Source organism: Leptonychotes weddellii, chromosome 1, assembly GCF_054177405.1.
Source record: "Leptonychotes weddellii isolate Sample4059 chromosome 1, ASM5417740v2, whole genome shotgun sequence".
In the NCBI taxonomy this organism is placed as follows: Eukaryota; Metazoa; Chordata; class Mammalia; order Carnivora; family Phocidae; genus Leptonychotes; species Leptonychotes weddellii.
In genome coordinates, this window is record NC_138369.1 from 60,569,391 (window position 1) to 60,595,344 (window position 25,954).

The 25,954-nt window shown below is 43.9% G+C and overlaps 1 protein-coding gene across 4 annotated transcripts; it reads left to right on the top strand.

Annotated features, from left to right (window-relative positions):
* The first annotated feature begins 7,147 nt into the window (after window positions 1-7,147).
* Window positions 7,148-19,013, top strand: ZNF662 (zinc finger protein 662). Of its 4 annotated transcripts, none has more exons than XM_031036364.2 (5): window positions 7,148-7,384; window positions 8,964-9,090; window positions 9,723-9,836; window positions 11,886-11,987; window positions 12,944-19,013. In XM_031036364.2, exons 1-5 carry the CDS (start codon window positions 7,295-7,297, stop codon window positions 13,966-13,968), a joined length of 1,458 nt encoding a protein of 485 aa, XP_030892224.2. In that variant the 5' UTR covers window positions 7,148-7,294; the 3' UTR covers window positions 13,969-19,013. The 4 variants fall into 4 exon arrangements, with proteins under 4 accessions (XP_030892224.2, XP_081681458.1, XP_081681466.1 ...); XM_031036362.2 differs by lacking the exon at window positions 7,148-7,384 and adding an exon at window positions 7,437-7,695; XM_081825332.1 differs by lacking the exon at window positions 11,886-11,987.
* Window positions 19,014-25,954: the final 6,941 nt, after the last annotated feature.

Below are 25,954 nucleotides of genomic sequence, written 5' to 3' on the forward strand. Positions count from 1 at the left end.
GATGGACTCTGAAAAACAAACTGAGGGTTCTAGAGGGGAGGGGGGTGGGAGGATGGGTTAGCCTGGTGGTGGGTATTGAGGAGGGCACGTTCTGCATGGAGCACTGGGTGTTATGCACAAACAATGAATCATGGAACACTTTATCTAAAACTAATGATGTAATGTATGGGGATTAACATAAGAATAAAAAAAAAAAAAAGCCTCCCAACAAAGAGAAGTCCTAAACCAGTTGGCTTCCCTGGTGAATTCTACCAAATATTTATTTTTTAAAGTTTATTTTTTTAGTAATCTATACATGAGATTAGTAATCTCTAATGAGCCCCAATGTGGGGCTCAAACCCACAACCCCAAGATCAAAGTCAATCTATCAGTAGTACCATGATGCCAAAGTCAGATAAGAACATCACCTGAAAGAAATTTCAGGTCAGTATCTCTTACGAATTTAGATGTAAAAATCCTCGACAAAATATTAGCAAATCAAATCCAACAGCCTATTAAAAGGATAATTCACCATAACCAAGTGGGTGTATATCAGAAATATAAGGGTGATTGAACACAAAATCAATATAATACAATAATAGAAAGAAAGAAAAAAACCTACATGATCATCTCAATGCAGACAATGCATTTGACAAAATTGAACATCCTTTCATAATAAAGTCTTTTAGAAAACTAGAACTAGAGGGAAAGTTCCTTAATATGATAAAGGGCATTTATGAAAAACCCATAGCTAATATACTCAATGGTGAAAGACTGAAGAGTTTCCCTTTAAAATCAGAAGGCCTGAGACAAGGATACCCACTTTCACTGCTGCTGTTCAACAGTGTACTGGAAGTTCTAGCTAGAGCTATTAGATAAGAAATTGAAAGATCCAAATTGGAAAGGGAGAGAGAAAACTGTATTTGCAGATGACATGATCCTATATATAGAAAATCCCAAAGAATCCACAAGAGAACTACTGGCATTAATAAATTCAGCAAAGTTGCAGGGTACAAGATCAACATAAAAATGAGCTGTGTTTTTATACACCAGCAGTGAACAATCCAAAAAGGAAATTAAAAGAATTAAATACTGAGGAAAAAATCTAGCCAAGTTGATGAAAGACTTGCATGTTGAAAATACAAAACATTGATGGGGTGGGGGTGGCTCAGTCGTTAAGCACCTGCCTTTGGCTCAGGTCATGATCCCAGGGTCCTGGGATCCAGCCTGGCATCAGGCTCCCTGCTCAGCGGGAAGCCTGCTTCTCCCTCTCCCTCTGCCTGCCGCTCCCCCTGCTTGTGCTCTCTCTCTCTGTCAAATAAATAAAAATAAAAATCTTAAAAAAAAAAATACAAAACATTGCTGAAAGAAATTAGACCTAACATAAATGGAAAGACATTCCATGTTCATAGATGGGGAAGGCATAACATTGCTTGAGAGGTTAATACTACCCAAAGTGATATGTAGATTCAACACAATCCCTTTCAAAATTCCAAAGATTTTTTTTCACAGTATTGGAAAAGCTGATCCTCAAATTCATATGGAATTGCAAGGGGACCCAAAAAGACAAAACAATCTTGAGAAATAATAAAATTGGGGGGTCCACTCCCCCAACTTTGAAAAAGTACAAAACTACTGTAAATATAACATCATAGACATATAAACCAGTGGAATAGAATAGAGTCCAGAAATAACCCTCACTTATATGGTCAATTGATTTTCAACAAGGATGTCAAGACCAAAGGGGAAAGGAAGCCATTTCAACAAGTGGTGGGGGAAAAACTGGGTATCACTTACAAAAGAATGAAATTACCTTATACCACATACAAAAATTAACTCAAAGTATATCAAAGACCTAAACAAAATCTAAAACTATGAAACTCTTAAAAGCAACCATTGAAGAAAATCTTTATGACATTGAATTTGGCAAAATTTCTTGTATATGACATCAAAATCACAGGCAACAAAAGAAAAATAGGTAAATTGGATTTCATCAAAATTAGCTGTACAAACCCAAAGAAATTCAAGTCCAGACACAATGTAATCAAACTTAAAAAGTCTAAAGACAGGGAAAAATGTTTTGAAAGCAGCTAGAGAGAAACAGCATATCACCTAGAGAAACAACTCAAATGACCATGGATTTCTTATCAGAAACCATGGAAGTCATTTGCAAATGGCACAACGTTTATCAAGTGATGAAAGAAAAAGAACTGTCAATTCAGAATTCTACACCTGTAACAATATCCTTTAGAAATGAAGGTTAAATCAACATGTTCTCAAATGAAGGAAAATTAAGAGAAATTGTCACTAGCACACCTACCCTAAAATGATGGCTAAAGTTCTACAAACAGAAGAGAAATAGTAACAGCAAACTCTTCGAACATCCATACAGAAAGAAGCATACAGAAGCTTGACAAATGTGACCGGACTGCCAGCCACACAGTTGAGTAACAAAGGAAACTGAAGCATGTGAGTAGGGGTACTGGACCTGGTGAATCCTGGCAAACAGACTGTATGGATTCCCCACCTTCATATGGAGAATACTGCTGGGCATGGACTACAGTAGACACCCTTTCAGGGTATGGCACTACTAGCTTCCACACAGCATGTGTGGACAATACTGCTCAAGGATTCTTAGGTCACCTATGTTACATATTTAGCTTCCCCTAACACACCCAATAAGATAATAGTGCTATTTTTATAGCTGAAAGTACCAAGAGTGGACAGTGACCTGGGATACTAGCTTGGCCTTTCATAACCTGTATCATCCCCCAAGAAGGAGGTGCTATTAAGAGAGAGTGTGAGGGGCACCTGGGTGGCTCAGTCGTTGGGTGTCTGCCTTCGGCTCGGGTCATGATCCCGGGGTCCTGGGATCGAGCCCCACATCGGGCTCCCTGCTCCGCGGGAGGCCTGCTTCTCCCTCTCCCACTCCCCCTGTTTATGTTCCCTCTCTTGCTGTGTCTCTGTCAAATAAATGGGTGAAATCTTTAAAAAAAAAAAAAGCGTGAACTCTTAAAAAACTGAAAAAGATAATTGGACAACCTGTCAATAAGCTGTCAGTGGTGTACAAATTAAGATAATTTGTTTGGGCTCCAAATGTGATAATTACCTAAAAGTGTACCTCCCATTTAAGTATAATGTCTATTTATGAGGTTCAGGAGTGGGAGAAAGCCCTAACTGGCTGCAGGAAACACAAACCACATAATTAACCCTTATCACTCTCTTTTTCCCCCTCCTATGCCTATCCCTGGAAAACTGGACTACTAGAATTTGCAAGTAGGAAAAAAGAACTGGGGCCTGGGAGACTGAAACTTAGTGTATCTCCCCACCCCAGTCATGCTTGCTGGATTTGGGCAATTATAGATAATGATTATAATGATCATGAATTATGAGGTGAAAACTAAGGTGGTCTTGGCATGACCCACATGTCAGAGGGTAGGAGATATTTTAGGATGTTCTAAATTATAGAAGAAAGGAACTTCTGAGCTAACCAGGGATGAGTCTAAGCCTGTCGTGTGGGTTAGACATGGAGAGGACAGGGAAAAGGTGAGAGACTAGTCATAATGGTCATGTGGCTGTGAAAGAAGAGGAAGAACAATCCTGGTTGGTAAGAATTAGACCCTGGGAAGTCAGGGGCAGAGGGAGGGACCATTACCCTCTTAGCTTTTGTCACCACCCTCAAATTTACAACTAGCCAATAAAAAATCTTAATTTAAAAACTCTCAGAATTTTCCCAATAGCCACTGACTCCAGAAAGAAACAGTCTCAGCAAGAAACAACAGAATAAGATAAACTTCCTGGACATTGAAATTATTCCCTTTAGCCTCATGCTGTTATTATTGGACTTCTTGTACATTTTTCACAGACCCAACGATTGTTCTAAATTCTCTAGCATGGGTGGTAATGGACAATCGTACTGCCCTGGATCTTTTGTGGGCCAGTTTAGGTGGGGTATGGGTCATTGCCAGTATCTCTTGCCTCACTTGGATTAATGACCTATTTACCTGGATTGGCTTTGGATGAGGAGCCTGACTATGGTCCAGTCTCCAGTGGGCCTGGTTGTACTACAGCATGTCACTATCGTAGTCACTTTTTTTTTTTTTTAAAGATTTTATTTATTTATTTGACAGAGAGAGAGATAGCGAGAGCAGGAACACAAGCAGGGGGAGTGGGAGAGGGAGAAGCAGGCTTCCTGCCGAGCGGGGAGCCCGATGCGGGACTGAATCCCAGGACCCTGGGATCATGACCTGAGCTGAAGGCAGATGCTTAATAACTGAGCCACCCAGGTGCCCTATCGTAGTCACTTTTGTCTGATGTTGCCTAAGACACATGGAATGTATTTGACCCAAGCCTCTATCAGTACAACTAGAGTATCTGATGACCTATGTGGCAGTTCATTCCTGAGAATCTTTATGTGTAAACATTTGGGAGGTCTTGTAGGGGAATGACTTCACCATGGTGTCCTGGCAAGTTTGCACATATATAGGCTGTGCAGGCAAAAGCTTGAACAACAGCTACTCTGAGTCATGGCAGATCACCTTGTGATCCTTCTAGAACATGAGAGGATGAGAGGAGCTTTACAGGCCTTCAAGCCCATCTCCCACTCCCTTCCCTATTTCTTGTGGGAGGCGGTCATGAGACAGTTTCTCATTGCCTCTCAGATTCTGAAGAGGTATGAGGCTTTCTGGATATAACTGCAGACTGTAACACTGCTTAGCTACAGTCTAAAATCGGCTCCTCACCAAGGACGTTGCAGTCCTTGAGTCCCCTTTTGTTTTGGTGTTATTGTTTTTGGTGTGTGGGACAAGGATCTGGGGACTGGCATGTTTGGATACTCTTACTTTTGCTGTTTACATAAGTAATACATTGTATGAATCTAAAAATGAATTGTTTTATCTTTACTAGTCAAGTCAGTTAGGACATGGCCTTGACCTTGCCTGCTGCTGTGTGTTTAATAGGAAGAAGAATGGAAAGAGTAAAAATATATGAGTGAATATGGGTAAAAATAGATTATCTCTTTCCTCTTTAGTTTTGAACCAAAACACTGGTCAGAACCATAAGAGACCTTCCTTCTGGTGGACCATGACTTAATAATCAGGCATCTGAGGGCTCCTTATTCTGAGCTAAAACTCCCATAATTATTTTGCACTGAGTGCAGTTTTCTCCATCCTGTCCCTAAGATCATGGGAGTATTTATTTATTTATTTATTTATTTATTTAAAGATTTTATTTATTTATTTGACAGAGAGATAGGCAGAGCTGTAGGCAGAGGGAGAAGGAAAAGCAGGCTCTCCGCTGAGCAGGAAGCCCGATGCAGGGCTCGATCCCAGGACCCCGAGATCATGACCTGAGCCCAAGGCAGCTGCTTAACTGACTGAGCCACCCAGGCGCCCCATGGGAGCATTTATTTATTTATTTATTTATTTTTAAGTTTTTTTTTTTTTTTTTTGAGACAGAGAGAATGAGAGACAGAGAGCATGAGAGGGAGGAGGGTCAGAGGGAGAAGCAGACTCCCTGCCGAGCAGGGAGCCCGATGCGGGACTTGATCCCGGGACTCCAGGATCATGACCTGAGCCGAAGGCAGTCGCCTAACCAACTGAGCCACCCAGGTGCCCGGGAGCATTTATTTTTATTTTTATTTTATTTTATCTTTTAAAGATCTTTTATTTATTTGACAGAGAGAGAGACAGCGAAGAGAGGGAACACAAGCAGGGGGAGTGGGAGAGGGAGAAGCAGGCTTCCCGCTGAGCAGGGAGACCGATGTGGGGCTGGATCCCAGGACCCTGGGATCGTGACCTGAACCGAAGGCAGACGTGTAACAACTGAGCCACCAGGCACCCCATGGGAGCATTTGTTGTGTGTTTGTCCTTCCTAGTGATCTTTCTTCCCAGGGTAAGTCTCATTGCTTCCTTCTCAGTGCTCACAGCCTATTCACTAGGGTCCATTTATGAGCTTCTCCAGTATCCTCTTAGAAACAAACAAGCCAACAAATCAGGAATCTCACCTGAGGTCTCCTTTGTTCTGTGATTTTTCACGGGTGTAGTATCTGTAAGCTCTCAATACCTGGGGACCTAAAAGGAATCTGAGCCTCTGGACTGGAATTTCTGTGAAATGGACATCTTCTTACTTTGTTCATCCCAAGAGACTATATATACAAATGGAAAATGACCAGACCATATAGGAAAATAGAACTCTGACCTACAGTCTGTAGTAACCAGTCCAGGAAGCCAAAAGAAACCCTGTAGCAGTCAGCCCCAAACAACCAGAATTTGATTAATATCCTCCCCCAACCACTCACCTAAGATGCCTTGCTTCTAGTTAGCTCCCCTATGCCAACAATCTCCAGAGCATATGTGAAGTCTCCGCAACCCCACTTTTTTTAACTATAAAGCTTTCCCACTCCTCTGCCCGACTTAGAGTCTCTGCCAAATGCAAGTGATGGTGGTTGTCTCCCTTGCTTCTAGCAAGCTCTAAATAAATAGCCTTTGCTTGTTCTCATTTTGGTGGTCTACTTTTATTTCCACAATTTCGTTTAAAGGTTTAGCTTCCCGGCATGCTGTGTGATGTGAGATAAGCCATTTCCTCTCTCTGAGCCTTACTTTCTTCAACTGAAAATCTAGTTCAACATTCATTCCTTCCTTTATTCAACAAGTAAGTCTTGGCACTTAAAGAAACCGGGCCATAAGAGGTGCTAGACGTTGGGTGGATATTAGAGGCACAAAGATGATCAAGGCCATTAGCTGCTTTCTGGGAATGCACAGCCCAGGAAAGGGATGGAGATCTATGAACAGGCATGTCAAGAGAAGTGTGCGCTGTTTCATACCAGCATCCATCCTACGAGTGCAGTGCGGCAGAGAGGGGTGGTCAGTGGGAAGAAGAGGGCTGGGAGAGGATTCCCAGAGGAAGCCTTCTCCCCAACAGCCCGCTCCCCCGCATTCCCACAGCGGCGCCCCGAGGCGGTTGGTGTGTCTGGGAGAGCGGGACGCGCTCTCGGCTCCCTGTTTCTTCGCAGGCCAAGAAGGGAGGACCACAGAGACGTGGCGCCCTCCGCCGTCCTAGAGAAGCCGGAGTGGCGGGAGTGCGGCCGCCTCCACCTCTCCGATGCGGAGCTCTGGCTCGCGCCAAGCGTGGGGAGCTGGCGCGGGGCGAGGCCGACCCGGCCCGCGGGGCGTGGAGTCCGGGACTCGCGCGGCCGGCTCCCGGGCGAGGGGCCGCCGTAGCAGACGCGCCCCGGGCCGGAGCGTCCCTCCCCGACCCCGGGCAGCCCCCGGTCGGGCCCGGCGCGCGCTCGCTTCCCGGGAGGGCGGCCCGGGCCATGGCGGCTACGGCCCTGGCGAGCGGGGCCCCCTTCGGCCCTGCACTCGAGCTGCTACCGGGACAGCCCGCGCCGGCCCGGGCGCGCCCGGTGAGTGCGGGGCCGGCGCCACGGAGCTGGCTCGGCTCTGCCCCGGGCTCTAGGCCCACAGGAGGGGCGGAGGGGGCAGTGCGGCGACCGGGAAATCGGGGTGCAGCCCAGAGTGGAGGGGCCGGAGGAAGAGGCAGGGAGCGGAATGGATTCGACATCCCCCCAGACTTGCGCCGGCAGGGGAAACACACGCGCAGCTGCACAGGCTTGAGCCGAGCTCTGGGGCGGAGGTGTTCACGGAGCGCTGTGCGCCGCGACGAATGTCCAGCATTTCCGTGTCACTGGTTTTTACAGTGCTGGTTATGTTTGAGGTGGGTCTTGAGATGAATCTGAGTTTGCCGGCGCAGGAGGGAGGAACTGCATCTCCAGGCAGGGGGAGCTGCAGGTGCAAGGACACAGATTTGGGCAAGGAAAGGATTTGGGTTCCTAACAGGATGGTGACAGGATAGGGGATGAGGGTGGTGGTGCAGGAGATGATCCTTGGCCGGTAAGCTGGGTCTCTGAATAGTCAATGGAATTGTCCCCGGTGCAGAGGATTTGGACGTTTTGAGGCAGGCAAGGGTGAGCCAGCCGAAGTCTTTGAGCCCTAGGGTGCTGCGTAAGTCGCTGTGGGGATTTTCTAAGCAAGGACCGATGTGCAATGCAGCAGAATCAGCCTCTCCGTAGTATGGAGATTGAGAGCTGAATGAGACAGTAGCTGGGATGATAAGCCTTGATTGCTCTGCGGAAGCACTGTTGGTGTTTCTTAAGGAAGAAGGTAAGAGAAGGTGCAGAAGCTTGGGCTCCCAGAGATACAGGAAAGGGGGACATTAAAACTGGCAAGTGGGGAAGGAAGAGTAGGGCGGGCCATTTGAGAGAGGGTGCTGGAGTGGCAGAGTGCAGGGAGTCAAGTCAGAGTTCGGACCTGCCCTTTGGAGGACAGCGTCCAGAGCAGCCCGGGTGTGCTGGGGTGCCCTTAGCTGCCTCTGTGGCTGATGACAGTGAGGGCGGAGGGAGAGAAGAGAAAGAGCCTCACCCCGGGGCAGCAGGGGTTGCTGAGTGAGGATAGAAGGTGGTGTGGCACAGTAAAGAAGAGCCGGAGAGGCCGACTGCCCTGAATTCTGTCTCCGTTCTGTACCTTTGGGGGCAGTGAATCTCTGAGCCTCACTCTCTTCCATAAAATGAATCGAATCGCCTCCTCAGAGGCTGTGAGGCATACACAAAGTAATATAGGTAAAGTGCCTGGCACAGGCTCAACAGATGGTAGTTGCACTTGTTATCAAGGGTTGGTGACCTCTGCCTGGAGCACCCGCTGTTGGGAAATGAGGGCACCTAGAGCGCAGATAGTGGTTTTGGGTATAAGGATGAAAAAGGGAAAACTTGCAGAGACTCATGAAAAAGATGAGGGGATGAAGAGACGTGAGAAATTGATGGCTGATCCCTTATATCTTTGTAAGTAGGGGGTGCAAATCCGCAGAGAGTTCCAGAATCCAGAAACTCAACTTGCATCCCCTCCAGTACCTCTTAGTGCCTGCTCTACCCCATACTCCAGGCCTGGGTCTGAGATTGTCCTGGGGCATTTAAACACATGTTGTTTCAGGAGTCAGTGACCTTCGAGGATGTGGCCGTCTACTTCTCTGAGAACGAATGGACCGGCCTGGCCCCTGCTCAGAGGGTGCTGTACAGGGATGTGATGCTGGAGAATTATGGGGCTGTGGCTTCCCTGGGTAAGGGTCTTTCTTTTTGGACTCTGCTTCTGCCCTTCAGAGTTTCCTGACTCCTTCTACCTCAGAAGCTCAGGAATCTTTGATAACCCCCACCTGAGTGGCAACCTCAGGCCCTTGGATTCTTAATAAGGACCCAGCCTCAGTGGTTGCTGGGAAGTGGGAATTTGGTCCTCACATCAGACTTTCTTGCCCCAGGGTGAGAGCTGCCTAACTCCCAACCCCTATGCTATGGGTAGAGTAGGAAAAGAGCAGATTCCTGGTGCCCCACCAAGCCCTCAGTTTCCCACCCACTCAGTTTGGGAGATTGAACCCAATACCAAGCGTCCTCATGCAGATGTCTGAACTTGAGAGTTCTAAGAGAGGGAGAGAACAAGAAAGCCTAATCTCTCAATGAGTGGAATCATCCATTTGCTCACTCAGACTGTTATTGAGCACCTCTTACTCTAATTCCTGACCTCGTGGCCCCGCTCCCCTGTGTCTCCTGTCCCTTCCCCTGGACTTCCTTTTCTTGCTCTCCCTAGTTAAGTCTCTTCTTTCCCCTCCGCCCCTAAAGACAAAGCCTGGGAGGAACCCTGGGATTGCTCTCTGTCACCCCACTCACCTGCCTGTCCCATTTCCTTCCCCTTAAACAGCATTTCCATTTCCCAAACCGGCTCTGATTTCCCAGCTGGAGCGAGGGGAAGCACCCTGGTGCAAAGCTCCTCAGGGAGCTCTGGATGGAGGGGGCCCGAGGGGCATCTCCTCAGGTGAGTGAGGACAGGTGCCAGTCATCTGACCAGTTCCCTTGTCTTGATCTTTAAAATGTAATAGGTATGTGTTCTCTTAACTTAGTACTATAGACACTAGTGGGATTCCTTTTTCTTTTTCTGTGCTCCCATGATTTTCCATCTTCTTGAGTCTGTTTACTATTCACCCTGGCTCCTCTTCATTCACGGGTTTTGCCTCTAACCCATTTCCGCTGTTCTTATCGTGGCCACCATTCATCTGTACTCCCTGACTTTTCTGTTGACGCACTGGGGTGGCCTTTCTACATTCCCCACCTCCTTATAGTCTTCCAGCAGAAGATTCTGACTGCCCTTTGGGGTATCATGGCCATCTTTATCATTAGAAATCAAGAAGTCTCAATAACCTTGAGCCATATAGTTCCAGTTCAGGGGTTTCTGGTGGGCAAAGCCCTGGCATTCCTTTAGGCCCAACACAGGGCTTTCCTGTTCCTAATTTCCTAGTGACAACTGTGTCCCCTTTTTGCCTCCCTGGCCCCATTCCATCTTCTTCCCACAGGAGTTCTTCTGTGGGCACAGTGGAACTTGAGCTTTGTCCTCAGTGTCCCCATTCTCACAGTTCCTTGCTGTGTCTGGCAGTGTTTCCATGTTAGGATGATCATGGTTACAATTAACAACCCAGTGCAAACCAGCTTAAACAAAAAAGAGGAATTTACTGTTTCGTGTAAGTAGGAAGTTCATAGGGAGGGTGCAGGTACAGCTTGATCAGAGCTTCAGTCTCTGCTCTTTTCTATCTCCTTGTATGCTGGCTTTGTCTACAGTCTGGCTCCTCTTGTGGTTGTAAGATGATTGGTAGTTGTAACCAAGGCTCTGCTTCTTCATACCTAGGGAGAGAAATAGGGCAGGCCTTCCTCAGGCCTTTGCCATGTACCATCTTAAGTCTTACGCCAACTCTAAACCAGTCACTGTGGCCAGGGAAATAGTATGCACTGATTGTCTTGGCCTGGACTGCCGATTTCTGAAACTAACTCTCATGTAGTGAGTGGGATAGGTTAACCTGCTTGGCTTAGACCAGTGAGGGCTACACTAGGAACTGGAGTTGGGATCCCTCCTTTCCAAAGGGCATGGCTACTCCATAATGGTGGGGGCGGCAGAGGAGGGTGGGGGTTGGTGGTGGTGGTAGATTGGATGTAGAGAGACAACTACAGTGTCCTCTGCCTTCTCTCAGGATCTCAGTGCTTAAACTCCCACCACCCAAGGGTATTTCCCATTTGGCTCTAGGCAGAAAGCCAACAGCTAAGTTATTTCTTGAGTAAAACCCTAGCTCCCTGGCCTGAAGCAAACTTCCTTTGAGTACATGCCCCTATTCAAAGTCCATTTTTGTCTTAAGAGAATATCAGGAGACACACAGTCCTTGGCTTCAGCAAGATAAAAGGTGGTCATTTGGAGGGTGAGGAATTGCTCTGTTTCTTGGGAGGCTTTGGATGGGAGTTACAAAGAGACAGATCTTAGCTAAGCCTGAAGAAGAGTTTATTAGAGTGGACCTTTGCAATTAGAGGTGTCTGTCATTAGAATAAGAAGTGACTTCTGGAAATGGCTGAGTGAAGCTGTGAGTCCATGTCTAATGGATGCCTTAGAGAGACCCATCGTTGATCCTTTGTAGAAAGAGAAAGCAATATATAGGTGGATAGACAGGAAGGAAGCTAAAGGACTGTGGGTTCCCAGCATAGCCTCAGGAACAGCTCTTTGCAGTTCCATCCCATCCTGATTCTTTTCTATGTGAACTGGCTTTTGCCTTCTAGGGGAGGTGAAGAAGAGAACTTAGTCTTTCCTGTTTCCCCTTGACATTTAAAAATGAGAGATACATTCTCATGTTTTGGGGAACTGATGGAATTTCAACTTCCCTGCATCTGTCTTCTGTCCTTTATATTGTTCTCCTCCTCAAGTTTCAGGTCTCCTGTGTACCAGTCTTTCCACCCACCTTCATTCTCCCTTACCACTTTCATCTCTGCACCTTTCCTAATGGGTCCCACTCCGACTGAGCCAGCCTTATTTATATCTTGACCCTGGCAGGATGTCCATTTCTAAAGCCTGCTGGGATCTCCCATCTTGAGCAGGTGGAAGAGCCATTGAACCTGAAACTTCGAGGAGAGGGTCCAAGCCTAAGCTGTACTGGTAAGTGAGGGAAATGAGCACTTTCCTCCCAGGCACATATTTTCTGCTGTCTTTCTTTTGTAAACTGTTAAAATTCCATTTTACCATTTATGTTCTAAGTAAAAATCCCTCTAAAAATCCCCAAGTCAACCATTTGATGAAGAGCAAAGTTAAATTCTAAACTTCAGCTTTCATTTGGACATGATCGATTAATTCGGGTGGGTCTTGGGTCTTAGGCTTTAACCGAACAGATGGCCTGCTGGCTGCTACAGTCAACCAAAATTTTAAAAGGAAATGCTGTATTTTATTCATTCTGTTAGTTTTTAGGGATCAGAAAGCAAGTAATATATGGCCCTTCTCCTGCAAGAGCTCATAGTCTAACGGTACATTCAACATAAATATATAATTACAGCAAAGTGCAATGCTGTAACAGAGGTGTGAATAGAGCACTGTGGACACAAAGAGGAGGCAGTCTTTGCCTGAAATAGGGGAAGCACTTTTCATAGTGGGCCTGGTAACTGGATTGAATGGGAAGACCACATTTCCTTTTAATGTTGACAGGTATGAGGAAGATTCTCCTTGTTGCTTCCCGCTGCGTATGACAAGTTCAGGTTCCCCAGGTATACCCCAAAGGATTCGTTATTTCTGAACAGGTCCTCTGCCCTGAACCCTGGCCTCTTCTTCTCATGTTATAAACCGGACTACGTAGAAGAAATTCTGACTTGTCTCCCTTAGATTCAATTCAACTATTTCTGGAGAGCTCCCCTCTAGACTCTGTGTAGTTTCTGCCTTTCTGTGGCATACACTTTGGTTGCTTTTTGTGTGATAAGCCCTGTTGTGCCATTTTCAGCTAGAACAGGGCCACTGAGACACGGGGTGACACTTGGAGTGAAATGGACACATTAGTACCACTTGGTGACCTTACTTGCTCTGTCATGGGTAATGATGACATTTGCAGCTTTGATTTCTTCTTTCAGAGGGTGTGTTGAAGAGTCAGAAAGATTTTATTCTGAAGGAAGAACGTTTTGAGGAGGCAAAGGACCACATGGTGTTATCAAGCAGACCCCGGTGGTGTGGCTCCCAGGAATTCTGGTTTGGAAAAACCTGTGAGGAGGAAAAAAGCAGGTTAGGGAGGTGGTCTGACTATTCCAATGGGAGAAGTATGGAGAACACTGCAAATGATATTATAGAAGTGATTGTCAAAGATGAGATGGTCTCAGGAGAAGATAGTTCAGAGAATGCTGATGTGAATACCCACCTTGCTATACATCAGAAAATTCTCAGTGAGCAGGTGTTCTATATATGTGAAGAATGTGGCAAGTGTTTTGATCAAAATGAAGACTTTGACCAACATCAGAGACTTCATAATGGAGAGAAGGTCTATGGATGTAAGGAATGTGGAAAGACTTTCAGTTTTAGATCACATTGCATTGCACATCAGAGAATTCACACGGGGGTGAAACCCTACGTGTGTCAAGAATGTGCTAAAGCCTTCGTTTGGAAGTCAAACCTGATTCGACACCAGAGAATACATACTGGAGAGAAACCCTTTGAATGTAAGGAATGTGGGAAGGGCTTTAGTCAGAACACAAGCCTTACACAACATCAGCGAATCCACACTGGGGAAAAACCATATACATGTAAGGAATGTGGGAAAAGCTTTACTCGGAACCCAGCCCTACTTCGACATCAGAGAATCCACACTGGGGAGAAGCCTTATGAATGCAAGGACTGTGGGAAAGGCTTTATGTGGAACTCCGATCTTGCTCAGCACCAGAGAGTCCACACGGGGGAGAAGCCCCATGAATGTACTGACTGTGGGAAAAGCTTCATCTGCAAGGCACACCTTATTCGACATCAGAGAATCCATACTGGGGAAAGACCCTATCAGTGTAATGACTGCGGGAAGGCCTTCAGTCAGAATTCTGTTCTGATTAAGCACCAGAGGCGCCATGCCAGAGAGAAACCCTGTAATTGTCAGACCTCTCACATTGAACATTAGAGAATGCACAATGGTGGTACTTGCTTATAATTCTTATGCAACAGGAACCCCAGAGACAAAACAAGGTGATTGTCCACAGTTTGTTATAACTCTAATAGCCAGTATTATCTTACCCCTTCTGAACAGATACCCTGTGCTCTAGAAAGAGTGGTCCTCCTGTTCGACCATGTTCATGCTAGGCAACTTTTAGTTGAGCGTCTACTCTGTTGGGTACTATGCTAATCACTTTACATAATCACTTTAATCTGTTGAGTACTATGCTAATCACTTTAATCCTATTGAGGTAGGTACTCATCTTCATTTTACAAATGAGAAATCTGAGGTTGAAAGAAGTTATAAAACTCATTCAAGGTCACTTAGCTAATATGTTACAGAATTGAGATTGGAAGCAGGTCTATCTGACCCCAGAGTCTACTGTTCTTTATTTGTGCACATTTCTGCTTCTGCTCATTTCTATTCGCTCAAGTTTCCCTAGGCTAAAAATTTCCTTTTCTCGTCTAATACCCAGCTCCTTCAGCCAAACAGACCTCTCTTCCTCTTCTACTTGTAATCAGTACTATCCAAATTGTTATTTAACTATGTGCTGTCTTATATTTTTCTGATGTCTTATTGTGTTAGTCCAGCTAAATGTCTCTTTGAGGACCAACACTGTATTTCTTCTATGTTTTTCAAATTTTGACACTTATTTATTTTTGACTAGTTGTAACATGCTCATGATAAAAAAAAGTTGAAATAGTTCAAAAAGGTGTTCAGTGAAAAGTAAATTCTCCTTGTCACTCCTATCTCCCAGTCTACCTTCTCAGAGACAGCCACTGTTACTGGTTGTGTGTCTTCCTGGATATATTCTTTCTATATACAAGTACTCAGCTTTCATAAATCTACCTCACTGAAAACCATATTTGCTGTAGATGACAATGCAGTTACATTGCCAACTCCAGAACTTTCTCTTCCTCTGAAGTTGTGTCCACCCTGAGGTCACCAAGGTAACTTAAGGAAAGTAGTGGAGGGTAGTCAGAATTGTGCAGTCTTGGGAGACCTGATTCCTTTTGTGTTAGAAGATAGCACTCTGGGACTGGGAAAATGTAAAGCAAGTGGGAGGCTTTGTTTTGTTTTGTTTTCATAAAAATTTGTATAGCTACAACCCCTCTCATTGTTCCACTATCCCAGATCCCCTTCCAGTCTTTCCCTTCTCATCATCATGATAGCCCACATTCCAGAGTAAGCTGTACTATTAGAGAATGGTACTGACCATCTTCAAGGGTTAGAGAAACAAAGGCTCTGTTCAGGGAAGAGTGCTGGCCAAAACAGATGAAACACATTCCAGACTTCACCTTTAGAGGCATTTTTCAGCAGTTTGCCTCTCTGCTAATTAGGCATTCCACTTTAGAAGCTCCCAGCCAGGTAATGTAATTGTTGACTAAGGAGCAAGGAAGAGAAGCCAGAGACTGGCTTGGACTAAACTGCTTCCTGAAAGTTACAAACATACTATCTGATTGCTGAAGCCTAAAGCCACTTGGCTTAGCATAGTCCAGTTAGGGTAACCTCTAATAAGCATTGAAACTTTTGTACTAAACAGACCCAAGAAATGGAAATGAGTGATGTGAACAGGCATTTGGGGGAAGTTTATTAAGCAAATATCACTGAGTACCTGCTTGTATGCAAAGCACTATGCTAGGTGCTGCTAAACAATGGTAAGTCAGACCTACTTCCTGCCTTTCTGGAACATTCATCTAGTGAGAGAGACCAAACAAACAAAAAAATCAAGTAATTGATTAAAAATTGCTAAGCGTTATGAAGGAAATGAATGCTACAGAGAGGGAATGATGGAGAGGGAACCTCTTTATATAAATGGTCAGGGAAGGCCTATCCTAGGAGGTAACATTAAAGTTAAATCTCAGAATGAGAAGAAGGCGCATGTATCAAGAATGGGAAGAACAGCAGGCAGAGGGAACAGCTCTGCAGACTCTTGATGTGTGAAGGGTTTGGCATGTTCAAGAAACCAAAAGGTTTGGAGTGTAACATAATTATCAAGGGTATGAGAGGCACAAGTTAGGTTTGTAGACACAGGTGGACCAGATCATTCAATTCCAACCTAAGTGAAAAGCCAGGGGCGCCTAGGTGGCTCAGTTGGTTAAGTGACTGCCTTAGGCTCAGGTCATGATCCTGGAGTCCCAGGATCGAGTCCCGCATGGGTCTCCCTGCTCAGCAGGGAGTCTGCTTCTCCCTCTGACCCTCCCCCTCTCATGCTCTCTCTCTCAAATAAATAAATAAATAAATAAATCTTAAAAAAAAAAAGCCATTAAAGGGTATTCAGTGGAGGAATGACATGTTTGATTCACATTTTAGGATGATCGCTGCCTGCTAAGTAGACAATTGTTTGTAGAGGGAGGAAAGTGAAAGAAGAGATCATGTTGGAGTTTGCTAACAATCCAGGTTGGAGATGGTAATGACTTGGAGTGGGTGGTGGTAATAGAGATGGAGAAAAAATGTATTTAAGATATAGTTTGGAAATAAAATCAGTGACCTGCTAACAGTGGATACAGGAGTAGCAGAGGAGTTAGGGACAGCTTCCTGGTTTGTGGTTTCAGCAGCTGAATTAGACAGCGGACCACTTACTGGAATGAGTAAGACTGGAATGGGAATAGGTTTGGAGAAGGAGAAACTGAGAACTCTGTTTTGGATTAACATTTGAGATATGTGTGAGATATACAAGTAGAAATTTCAAGTGGTGGTTGTATACATGGGCTAGAGCTCAGGGTTAGTCATATCTAGAACTTTGCATCTGGGAGTCATCAAATGAGCAGAAGGTATTTAAAGCTGTGGGAAGAAATGAACGAAATCCCCTGGAACTGCTCTACTGAACATAGTAGCCACTGGCTATATGTAGGTATTTAAATTAAATTTGAAATTTAGGTTCTTATACTGCCCAGATTTCAAGCTCACAATGACTATATTTGGCAGTTGGCTGCCATATTGGATAGTGTCGACATAGAACATTTTCATTATTTCAGGAAGCTCTGTTGGACAGTACTGCCTTCAGAGAGCATAGCAAAATATGAGGACCCAGGATAGAGTCCTCTGAAACACCAACTCAGTATTTAGGGAGCTGGGCAGGAGGAAGTGCCAGAAAAAGATACTAAGAAAGAGTAGTCAGTGAGAGATTGGCAATATTACTAGTGGACACATTATACAGGCACATTTGATAATAGGGTTGAATGCTTGGACTAGTGCTACGTGGAGGTGATCATTAAAAACCTAAATATTAATAAATTCCCAGAGTGAGGATGATAATGTATGCTAGATGATGTCAGTATCTTAAAATGGGAGAGAGATAATGAATAGGAAGAACAACCCATAGAAATGGAACCATGAAAAAGAAGAAGCATTTTGGACTTAATGGAGGAGCATCATGGAAATTGATCAACCCTAGGAACTCTTTCCCTCTAAGATGGAAATGTTTGTAGGCAGAGTGGTGGAATGGCAAGACAAATTTTAGGAGTATCACAATGAGAGAATTATCAAAATAGGCAAAAGATGTGTTATTTCAGAGGGATTAAGAAGTAGCGCGTAGAAATGGATGGCCTCTACTAAGAGAATTCGTGACTGGTCTTTACCTTACCAGAGCCCCAGAGACAGGTACTTGAAAGCCCTGAGCCCATATCAAAGAACATAGTCTGTGATGAAGGATTCATAACATGGATGACCTTCCAGTTTGTAATGACACTTTCCACACATCTCAAAGTTAGGAATAAAATTAATACTTCCTAAATTTTGGAGAAATTTAAATATAAAAGAAAATTTAGAAATTTAAGATACTTTCTGATAAACTGCAATTAGCAATATATTAAAATCAAAATTGATTATGGTAAAATTTTGTCTTCAGAATTTTCAGAAGTAGGATCAGAAAGTGAGGAAATGTAAAAATAGTGTATAGAGTCATTCACATATGACAATTAGTTGGCCAGCCCAGAAACTCTTGGGGTAATGAATAACGAAATCCCTCCTGTTTTACAACTCAGAGGTAGCTACAGAGTTGTCTTAGAAGCAACTCAAACCAGTGTCTGCAATTCTGAGCATGTCTTTGTCAAGGCTGAGTCAGTGTTCCATATTATTCATCTCTTACTTGGTTCCCAGCGTCCATTCTCCTTCTCTATGGGGACAATAACCCAAATAATCTTTGGGAAAACATACTTTCTCGGCCACCTGGTTTGGCCTCACCCACAGCTTCCTAAGCCTAGGTCCATTAACTTGTCCTATTTGGCCACAGAGCCGATGTGATATGAGGAGATACTTACTGGGCCTTCTGAAAGAGAAGCTTTTCTTTGAGAGCAACCGAAGAAGACACTCTATCCTCCTCTGTATGATATATAGGAAGATATGAAGCCTTGAACTAGGGCAATACTTTCTTTTTTTTTTTTTTCTGTTAAACGGGCAGGTGAGGGGAGAATCTGGAGCTTCCTGATGTTAATATGTGGAGCCTGAGGATGAAGCTAATATCAAAGAAGATAGTGGCAAAGAAGAGAAAACTGGGTCCCTGGTGACATTGTTTGAGCCACTAGCCCAAACCTTACTTGAGTTAGACTTACCTCTGGACTTTTCAGCTATGTGAGCCAATATGTATCTTTTGTTAAACTAGTTAGATTTGGGTTTTCTCTCATTTGCAACATAGTCATAGTGATCCAGGCTTGTATTTGAAAGCACTGGTGTCTAGTACGGCACCTTAATGTTATACTTTCTCCTGCTTAGTAGTCACATAAGCTGCTCATTTGTATCGCATCTCAGTTGCTTGGAGTTTGAGTGGCTAAATAGGCACCTCTCATGCTTAATTTCATGAATACCACCAGACTGATCTTTTGTCATACCATCGCATATCTTCCAAATGTGAGTATAATACTCTCAGTTCCAGATTCTCTAGTGGATAACTTCCTGTCTCTTTGATGTATTTTCTAGGCCCCCCTACCTGACCTATGTGAATTTGGGGTTTGCAATGTTATCTATATTTTAAGTTGGATTCTTGTGAAATAACCAGATATTTTTCATATCCACTATTGTGTTGTTTTATTGAGCAGTGTTCCACTACTGAGAGGTACAGAGTCCGCTAGAGCATGTTATCTGAAGCTGAAAGTCATTTCTCTGCAGAGTGATTGAGAAGTAAGCAAAAAGGTAGTTCCTTACCTTAGCAAAAAGAGAAAACAAGAAGAACTGGCTTTGAATTTTTTTTTTCCCCAAGAGAAGAACTATATTTCTGGTGTAAGTGATATAGGTGTTGGAGTTAAGCCACTGCATTTTTCAGCTTCTATCCCCATTTCCAGCATCCCTAGTCCAGGCTGGACTAAAGTGTGCTTAGTATGAATGAAGCGTGAGACCCATTCTGATCACTTGTATATTGAACCCACTAAAGTTGATAAAAAGTTATTGACTCATTTTCAAATATATAACAAAAATTTATTTTGTTGATAACATAAAAAGAAATGAGAAAGAACTGGTGTGAGCAAAGAAGCCAAAATGTAAATTTGCCTATCCAACAATCAACTGTTGTCTTGGGTGGTGTCCTACACTATAGATTACTCTTCCCTTCAGATGTGTTTCCTGCCCACCAAAAGCACCCTATGGAGAGGTTGTCATAGGCTTTTGACTCTGCCCTGTTCCCTTTGAGAACATAGTAATTCTGAATGCATAGGATCTAACCACCAGGCCCTCCTGGCAGACTCAAAGGATACTCATGGAAGTGGGACTAAGCTCCTCTGGTATGTCTGTCCTGGGGGTGGCAGATGAGATTCCCTGACGTTCCTTTGAAAAATGCAAACCCATGTGAAGAGGAAACTAGAAGGAGGGGAATGGAATATGCTGGAAACTGGTAGCAAATAACACAAAAGACCAAAAAACCCAGGATGTATACAGTGAAAGTATTCTGAAAAGGTAACAGACATACCTGAGGGAAGCCACCCATGACGATGTTAATATGGTAACTGAAAATCAACTCAAAGCATACATAAGACATAGGCATGACCCATTCATTCCTTTCCACCCCCTTGGCTTTATTTCACATAATTACCATCTCAGAGTTTTGTGATAGCTATTGTCTTTTCAATCCTCTCTCTAAGATCAAGAAGATGTTCTTAAAATGAAAATCTGATTATATCACCCTCTTTCTATAAATCTTTTAATAATATTCTGTTGCCTAAAAAACAAAATCCAAGTTCTTTAGGTGAATATTCAAAACTGTATTACTGATTTGTGTTAATTGATGGTTTTACTGTACCTCCCACCTACCTCCAACTGAGGTCTCAACTACAGCCATATTTCTCTGCTTCTAATTTTTTTTTAAAGATTTTATTTATTTATTTGAGAGAGAGAGACTGAGAGACAGAGAGCACGAGAGGGAAGAGGGTCAGAGGGAGAAGCAGACCCCCCGCTGAGCAGGGAGCCCGATGTGGGACTCGATCCCGGGACTCCAGGATCATGACCCGAGCCGAAGGCAGTCGCTTAACCAACTGAGCCACCCAGGCACCCTCTCTGCTTCTAATTTTTAACCATGTTTTGCTCTTCCTATATAGGTCAGTGGTTCTCAGCTGCAGGTGATTTTGCTCGCCTTTACCCAGACAATTTGGCAATGGTTAGAGAAATTTTTTGTTGTCACAGTTGAGGAGAGGGCTGCTCCTGGCATCTAGTGGTAGAGGCAGGCTTGCTAGTAAATATACTCCAGTGCAGAAGGCATTCCGCCACAACAAAGATTATCTGGCACCAAATGCCAATTGTGCAGCTGGGAAGAATATCTTGTACAGCTCAACCTCATCTGGAGGTTGGTTGATCATTTCTTTGAGCCTTTAAAAACTTGTTACAAGTGAGGAATAAGTTTCAACATAAAGGGAACACCAGGATAGAAATACAGATTTATTAAGAGGAAGACTTTTTGCCCAGGGTGGGTGATCAAGTCAGTTGCAAAATCAGTTGTGCTCTGCCAGCCTGCAAAGCCAATTTTCTCCCCTAGGTCAAAGAGTGCAAGAACTAGAAATGAGTATATTCAAAAGGTGCCAGGTAACACCCTCTGCTTGACAGAGGTAAGACTGCTCTTGTCCTAAGCATGGGCAACTGAAATAGGGTCGAAAGGTATAGACTCTGCCTCTCCTCACCATTTTTCAAGTTTCTCTGGAGCCAAGGCTAAAATAGAAATGCTTTAATGGAGACTTAGGAGGATGGGGCAAAACCCTAGTTCTGTGGCTTAAACACTAAAACTACAAAGTTAGGAGGCCAAATTAAGTATCTTAACAATATCTCTGGTAGTGCTCGATAGCTGATAGATGCACTTTCCTTCCCTGCAATTGATAATAGGTGATGTAGTGGACTTGATTGGTTGCTGCTCCGGCATCCATCCTCCCCTTTCCTCTTTTTAATAGGCTCACATTTCACAGCCATATAGGATGGTTTAACTACACTACCGGCTAGCAGGGTGGACCCTGACTGGCTTAAATCAATTGGAGTAATGCCATTTCCATTTCTACATTTAATGGGTGTGACCTAGGTTGATCCAAACAGAGTGGAGCTCAGGACTTTGGAAAATAGTTTCAGGGGGAGTTACCCTCTCTTTACTCTTGGATTTAAATTGAGAAGCATATAGCCATGGCCACCACCAGCCTAAATGGTGCCTTTGTGCAAACTAGAAAAAAGGCATTCCTGTGGACAGATGAAATCCAATTTGTCTTTTTTTTTTCATTTATAGTTTGTGTTTTTGTGTGTATCATTTAAGGAATCTTTGCCATAACCAAGGTCATGTTTTGTTTTTGTTTTTTGTTTGTTTGTTTGTTTCTTCTACATGTTTTAGGGTTTTAACTCTCACATTTAAGTCTATCATCCATTTCAAGGCAATTTTTGTATATGGAGTGAGGACTGGGTTAAGATTAATTTTTTGGATATAGCTATCCAATTTTTCTAGAACCACTTGTTGAACAGATTATTTTTCCCTATTGAACTGCAGGGTCAGAATTCAATATGTGAGTCTATCTCTGGACTCATTGATTTCTTTGTCTATTTTGATTCCAATACATCATCTTCATTACCATTAGTTTTATAACTTGAAATCAGGCAGAGTAAGTCTTCCAATTTTTTTCCCCCAAGGTTGTTTTGGCTTTTCTCATTCCTTTGCATTTCCATATACCTTTTAGAAGCAATTTGACAATTTCTACAAAAGCACCTGTGGGGATTTTGGTTGAATCTATAGGTCAAATAGGCAGTAATTGACATCTTAAAAATATAGAAGATTTTGATCCACGAACACTGTATATCTATGTATTTTAATTTTGTAGTTTTTCTGTACAGGTGTGGCACACCTTTGGCCAATTTATCTTCAAATATGTATTTAGAAGCCATTGTAAATAATACTTAATTTTCAATTTCCTCTTTGCAGAATATAGAACTAAAATGGAATTTTAAATATTGATCATTATCCTGAAATATTGGGCTAACTGCCTAGGCAAACCCATCAGCCCCATTAAAATTCCCCTGTCATGACCATGAATTTTCTTCTAGGCGCAGAAGGAAATTGGTTGGAAAGGAACTGGACGTGATGGGGGCTGGGGGTGGGCTCAGCATGTGGGCCCCGCTGCTCATTGGCCTAGGTGGGCCCCGCCCCTCCACCCGGTATCCAATAGAATGCATAGCCCCCCCTCTTACTCTTGTTCTAAACTGCTGCCGCCTCTCTAGGGAAGTCAGAGAAACACCCGGGTCTGGGTTCCTCGAATCAGAACTGGGAGACAGGTAGGAAGATGGGAGGAGCAGACAGCACCCGCTGTCTTTTTCTCCTGTTAGTCTCCCGGGATCTGAAGGAGGAACCACTGAAGTGTGGGGTCTCGACGGTTCCTTAAGAGAGAATCCGAGGGAGGTTATGCGCCGGCAGGTCATGGTGACAATGCACTTCTGGCACAGCGTGTTTTTCTTTGGGGTGGGGTGGGGGGGAGTTGTTTGTTTTGAAGTGTGAGGGTACCGTTTGAGTATTGACTGTTGCTGATCACAACTTATGTCGAGAGAAAATCTGCAGGGGCCGAATGGAGCCCACGGTGAGCGGGTCCGGTTTGGCCCTGGAAAGACTGGAAGGACCGCGGACAGAGCCAGGTCCAGAGGTCCAGAGCCCTACTCTGGTAGTCGCTTTGGTCGCGCCTAGAGCAGGTGTAGCTCGGCCTGGAGTGCTGGCCAGACTTCCTCCCCTTCCCCCACTCCACACCACTCTCGTCTATTTTCCCGTAAGGCTGCAAGACAGGGAGCGATACCAACAGCCCCACAAGGATATCACCATCCGCCTTCTGGGCCAGTCTGGCCGCGGTGGACACGCTTCTCCCCTCTCTCCTCACTTGCTTCTGGGCCCTAGGAACACCCAACCCTTTGCTCTTAGGATGCCCAACCCCAGAACCCCCTTCTTTTTCAGGTGGACCTAGAAAATGGTTTGTAAACACTTAACTCGATAGGCATGGCTTTTAGCCCAGACCGGAAGCCTTCAACTGTCCATGGAACAGCCAAAGGGTCTAGTACATTGCATTTTGGGAGTTTTACTCCAAGATGGAACTTGCTTCCAAATTATTGGGATGACGGTAAAGAATTCTTATTTTTCACGTCTGTCTGTTCACCCTTTTCATTGCATCCTCTTTAACCTTGTGTCATAACATCAAAATTCTGAGGATTCAGACTTGACTGGGGTTTACCATCAGTCTCTGTTCATGAAGTAACTTGGGTTGCAAAAGACTTATTTGGTCCTCATATCAGTGTTTGAGATTTTTTTTATGGCTGACATCAGATTCTAGAAAATGTTTTGGGTTATTTAAGGGAACCTCTAGGTCTGCAACATTTCAGATCACTTACATAGGGCTTTGATATTTTTGAAGCATATGTTTTCAACAGCCCATTACTTGATCTGACCTTTTTGAAGGCTTCTTGTTTGAAGTCCCAATCTGTATGAAATACCTCCTATACTGGACGAATAGGTACAAAGATCCAACAACACCTTGATTTAAGAGAAATAGAACACCCATGTCCAAGGAGTACCTAATTACTCAATTTGCAAGGAATCACTACTTGTGTTAATATTGGATAGAAACCTTCTTTGAGATTAGCTTTACCTGTGAAGATTTACATTGTCTTTTCTTTTATGCCCTTCAGTTTATGCTTTTGACTACTCTGTCCTAATTAAAGTCTTTATACTCACAAAGATGGGGTATCTAGTATCATCTGACAACTTTTCCCAGGACCCACATGCCTGGCTTCCTTTACCTTCCTGAAGGGCTGTAGCATCAGAATGCCATAGATGTGGGAAAACAGAACTGAGATTGGGTTGTGGGATTTGTCTTGTCTATTCATGCATGATGTGTGAGCAGAGAGAGAACTGGGTATAGTGATAGCAACCATTTTGTCTCAAACCAGACCAGTTAAAGTGTAAAGATCTACCAGCACATACAGTTTTGGTATGTATGGAATCTCTGGTCTAACCAGTGGTACCTGCTGTGTTACAGGAATTGTCCTTAATGGGTATACCTTGCAGAATCAACGTACTGTTTTCCAATGATGAACTAAGTAGCTGACACAGAGTGGGATTTGGAAATAGTTTATAAATATAACACTATAATATTTGGGATATGCCTTATAACTTGGTATGTAATTTTTTTTTAAGATTTTTGTTTATTTCTTTAATTGACATAGAGAGAGAGAGAGCGAGAGAGGGAACACAAGCAGGGGGAGTGGGAGAGTGAGAAGCAGGCTCCCCGCTGAGCAGGGAGCCCGATGCGGGGCTCGATCCCAGGACCCAGAGATCATGACCCGAGCTGAAGGCAGTCGCCTAACCGACTGAGCCACCCAGGCACCCTACTTGGTATGTAATTTTAACATGGCTGCTATTCAGTTTTTTTTCCAACTTACCTTCTCCCCACTCTTGCCAGAGCTATACAATTAATGAAGCATCTTAAAATCAATCTATATGTCTTAGAAAAAAATAGTATTAGGGAGTCATCAAAATCTTATTGGTAAACTATCTCCAAGTCTTGTTTTGATTTAGTTCATTTGAATCATTGGCTTTTATTGCTGAAAAGGAATTTTGAAGTTGCCTAATCCAACTGTCTTATTTCTATACAGCAAAAAAGCAGAGGTTGAGAGTTAAGGACTTTTTCAAGGTCTTCCAGTGTTTGTGTGCATATGTAGTAAACATTTTCCAATCTCTGGTATGGGGATTCTAGGGAACTTTATTCACAGTTTGGGGCTCCATGTTTCTTTTTGGTGTATAAATCCTCTATCCATAGACCACTCCCCTCCCCATCTCCTCTCCTGGCTTCTTTCCTGTGATCCTGTGATTATCGATCTGGATTCCTGGAACCTATAGTTTTCTCAGGCTCCTTCCTAGAATGATGTCCGCTTTGTCTCAGCATTTTGGTCTGTGCCTGTTATATTCCTCTTGTGAGCAGAGAATCATGCCGCCCAATGTAAACAATGTTAAATATTAAAGCAGGACCTGGGGTAGAAGTTCTATACAAGGAGTTGTGGTCAATCCCATCTTGCTGAGGTATCTCTCTGTGCCTTAAGCTCCTGAGAGCTTTTCTCCATAAGAGGAATTAAAGAAGCTAGAAGATGACAGGTATGTCCCTAATCACTTGGCCTCAGGTGAGCTTTGGTTTCTTCGCAGTTCTGTCCACTGGAGTTTTGAGATAAACCAATGCAGGCACTTCACTGAAACTGAGTCTGAAAGTAAAGATCCATCCATCTGTATTTACCAGCAGGGTGACCTCTGAGAGGTCTCAGATAAGATAAGAAAAATAGGGGGCGCCTGGGTGGCTCAGTTGGTTAAGCGACTGCCTTCGGCTCAGGTCATGATCCTGGAGTCTCGGGATCGAGTCTCGCATCGGACTCCCTGCTCAGCAGGGAGTCTGCTTCTCCCTCTGATCCTCCCCCCTCTCATGTTCTCTCTCTGTCTCATTCTCTCTCTCAAATAAATAAATAAAAATCTTTCAAAAAA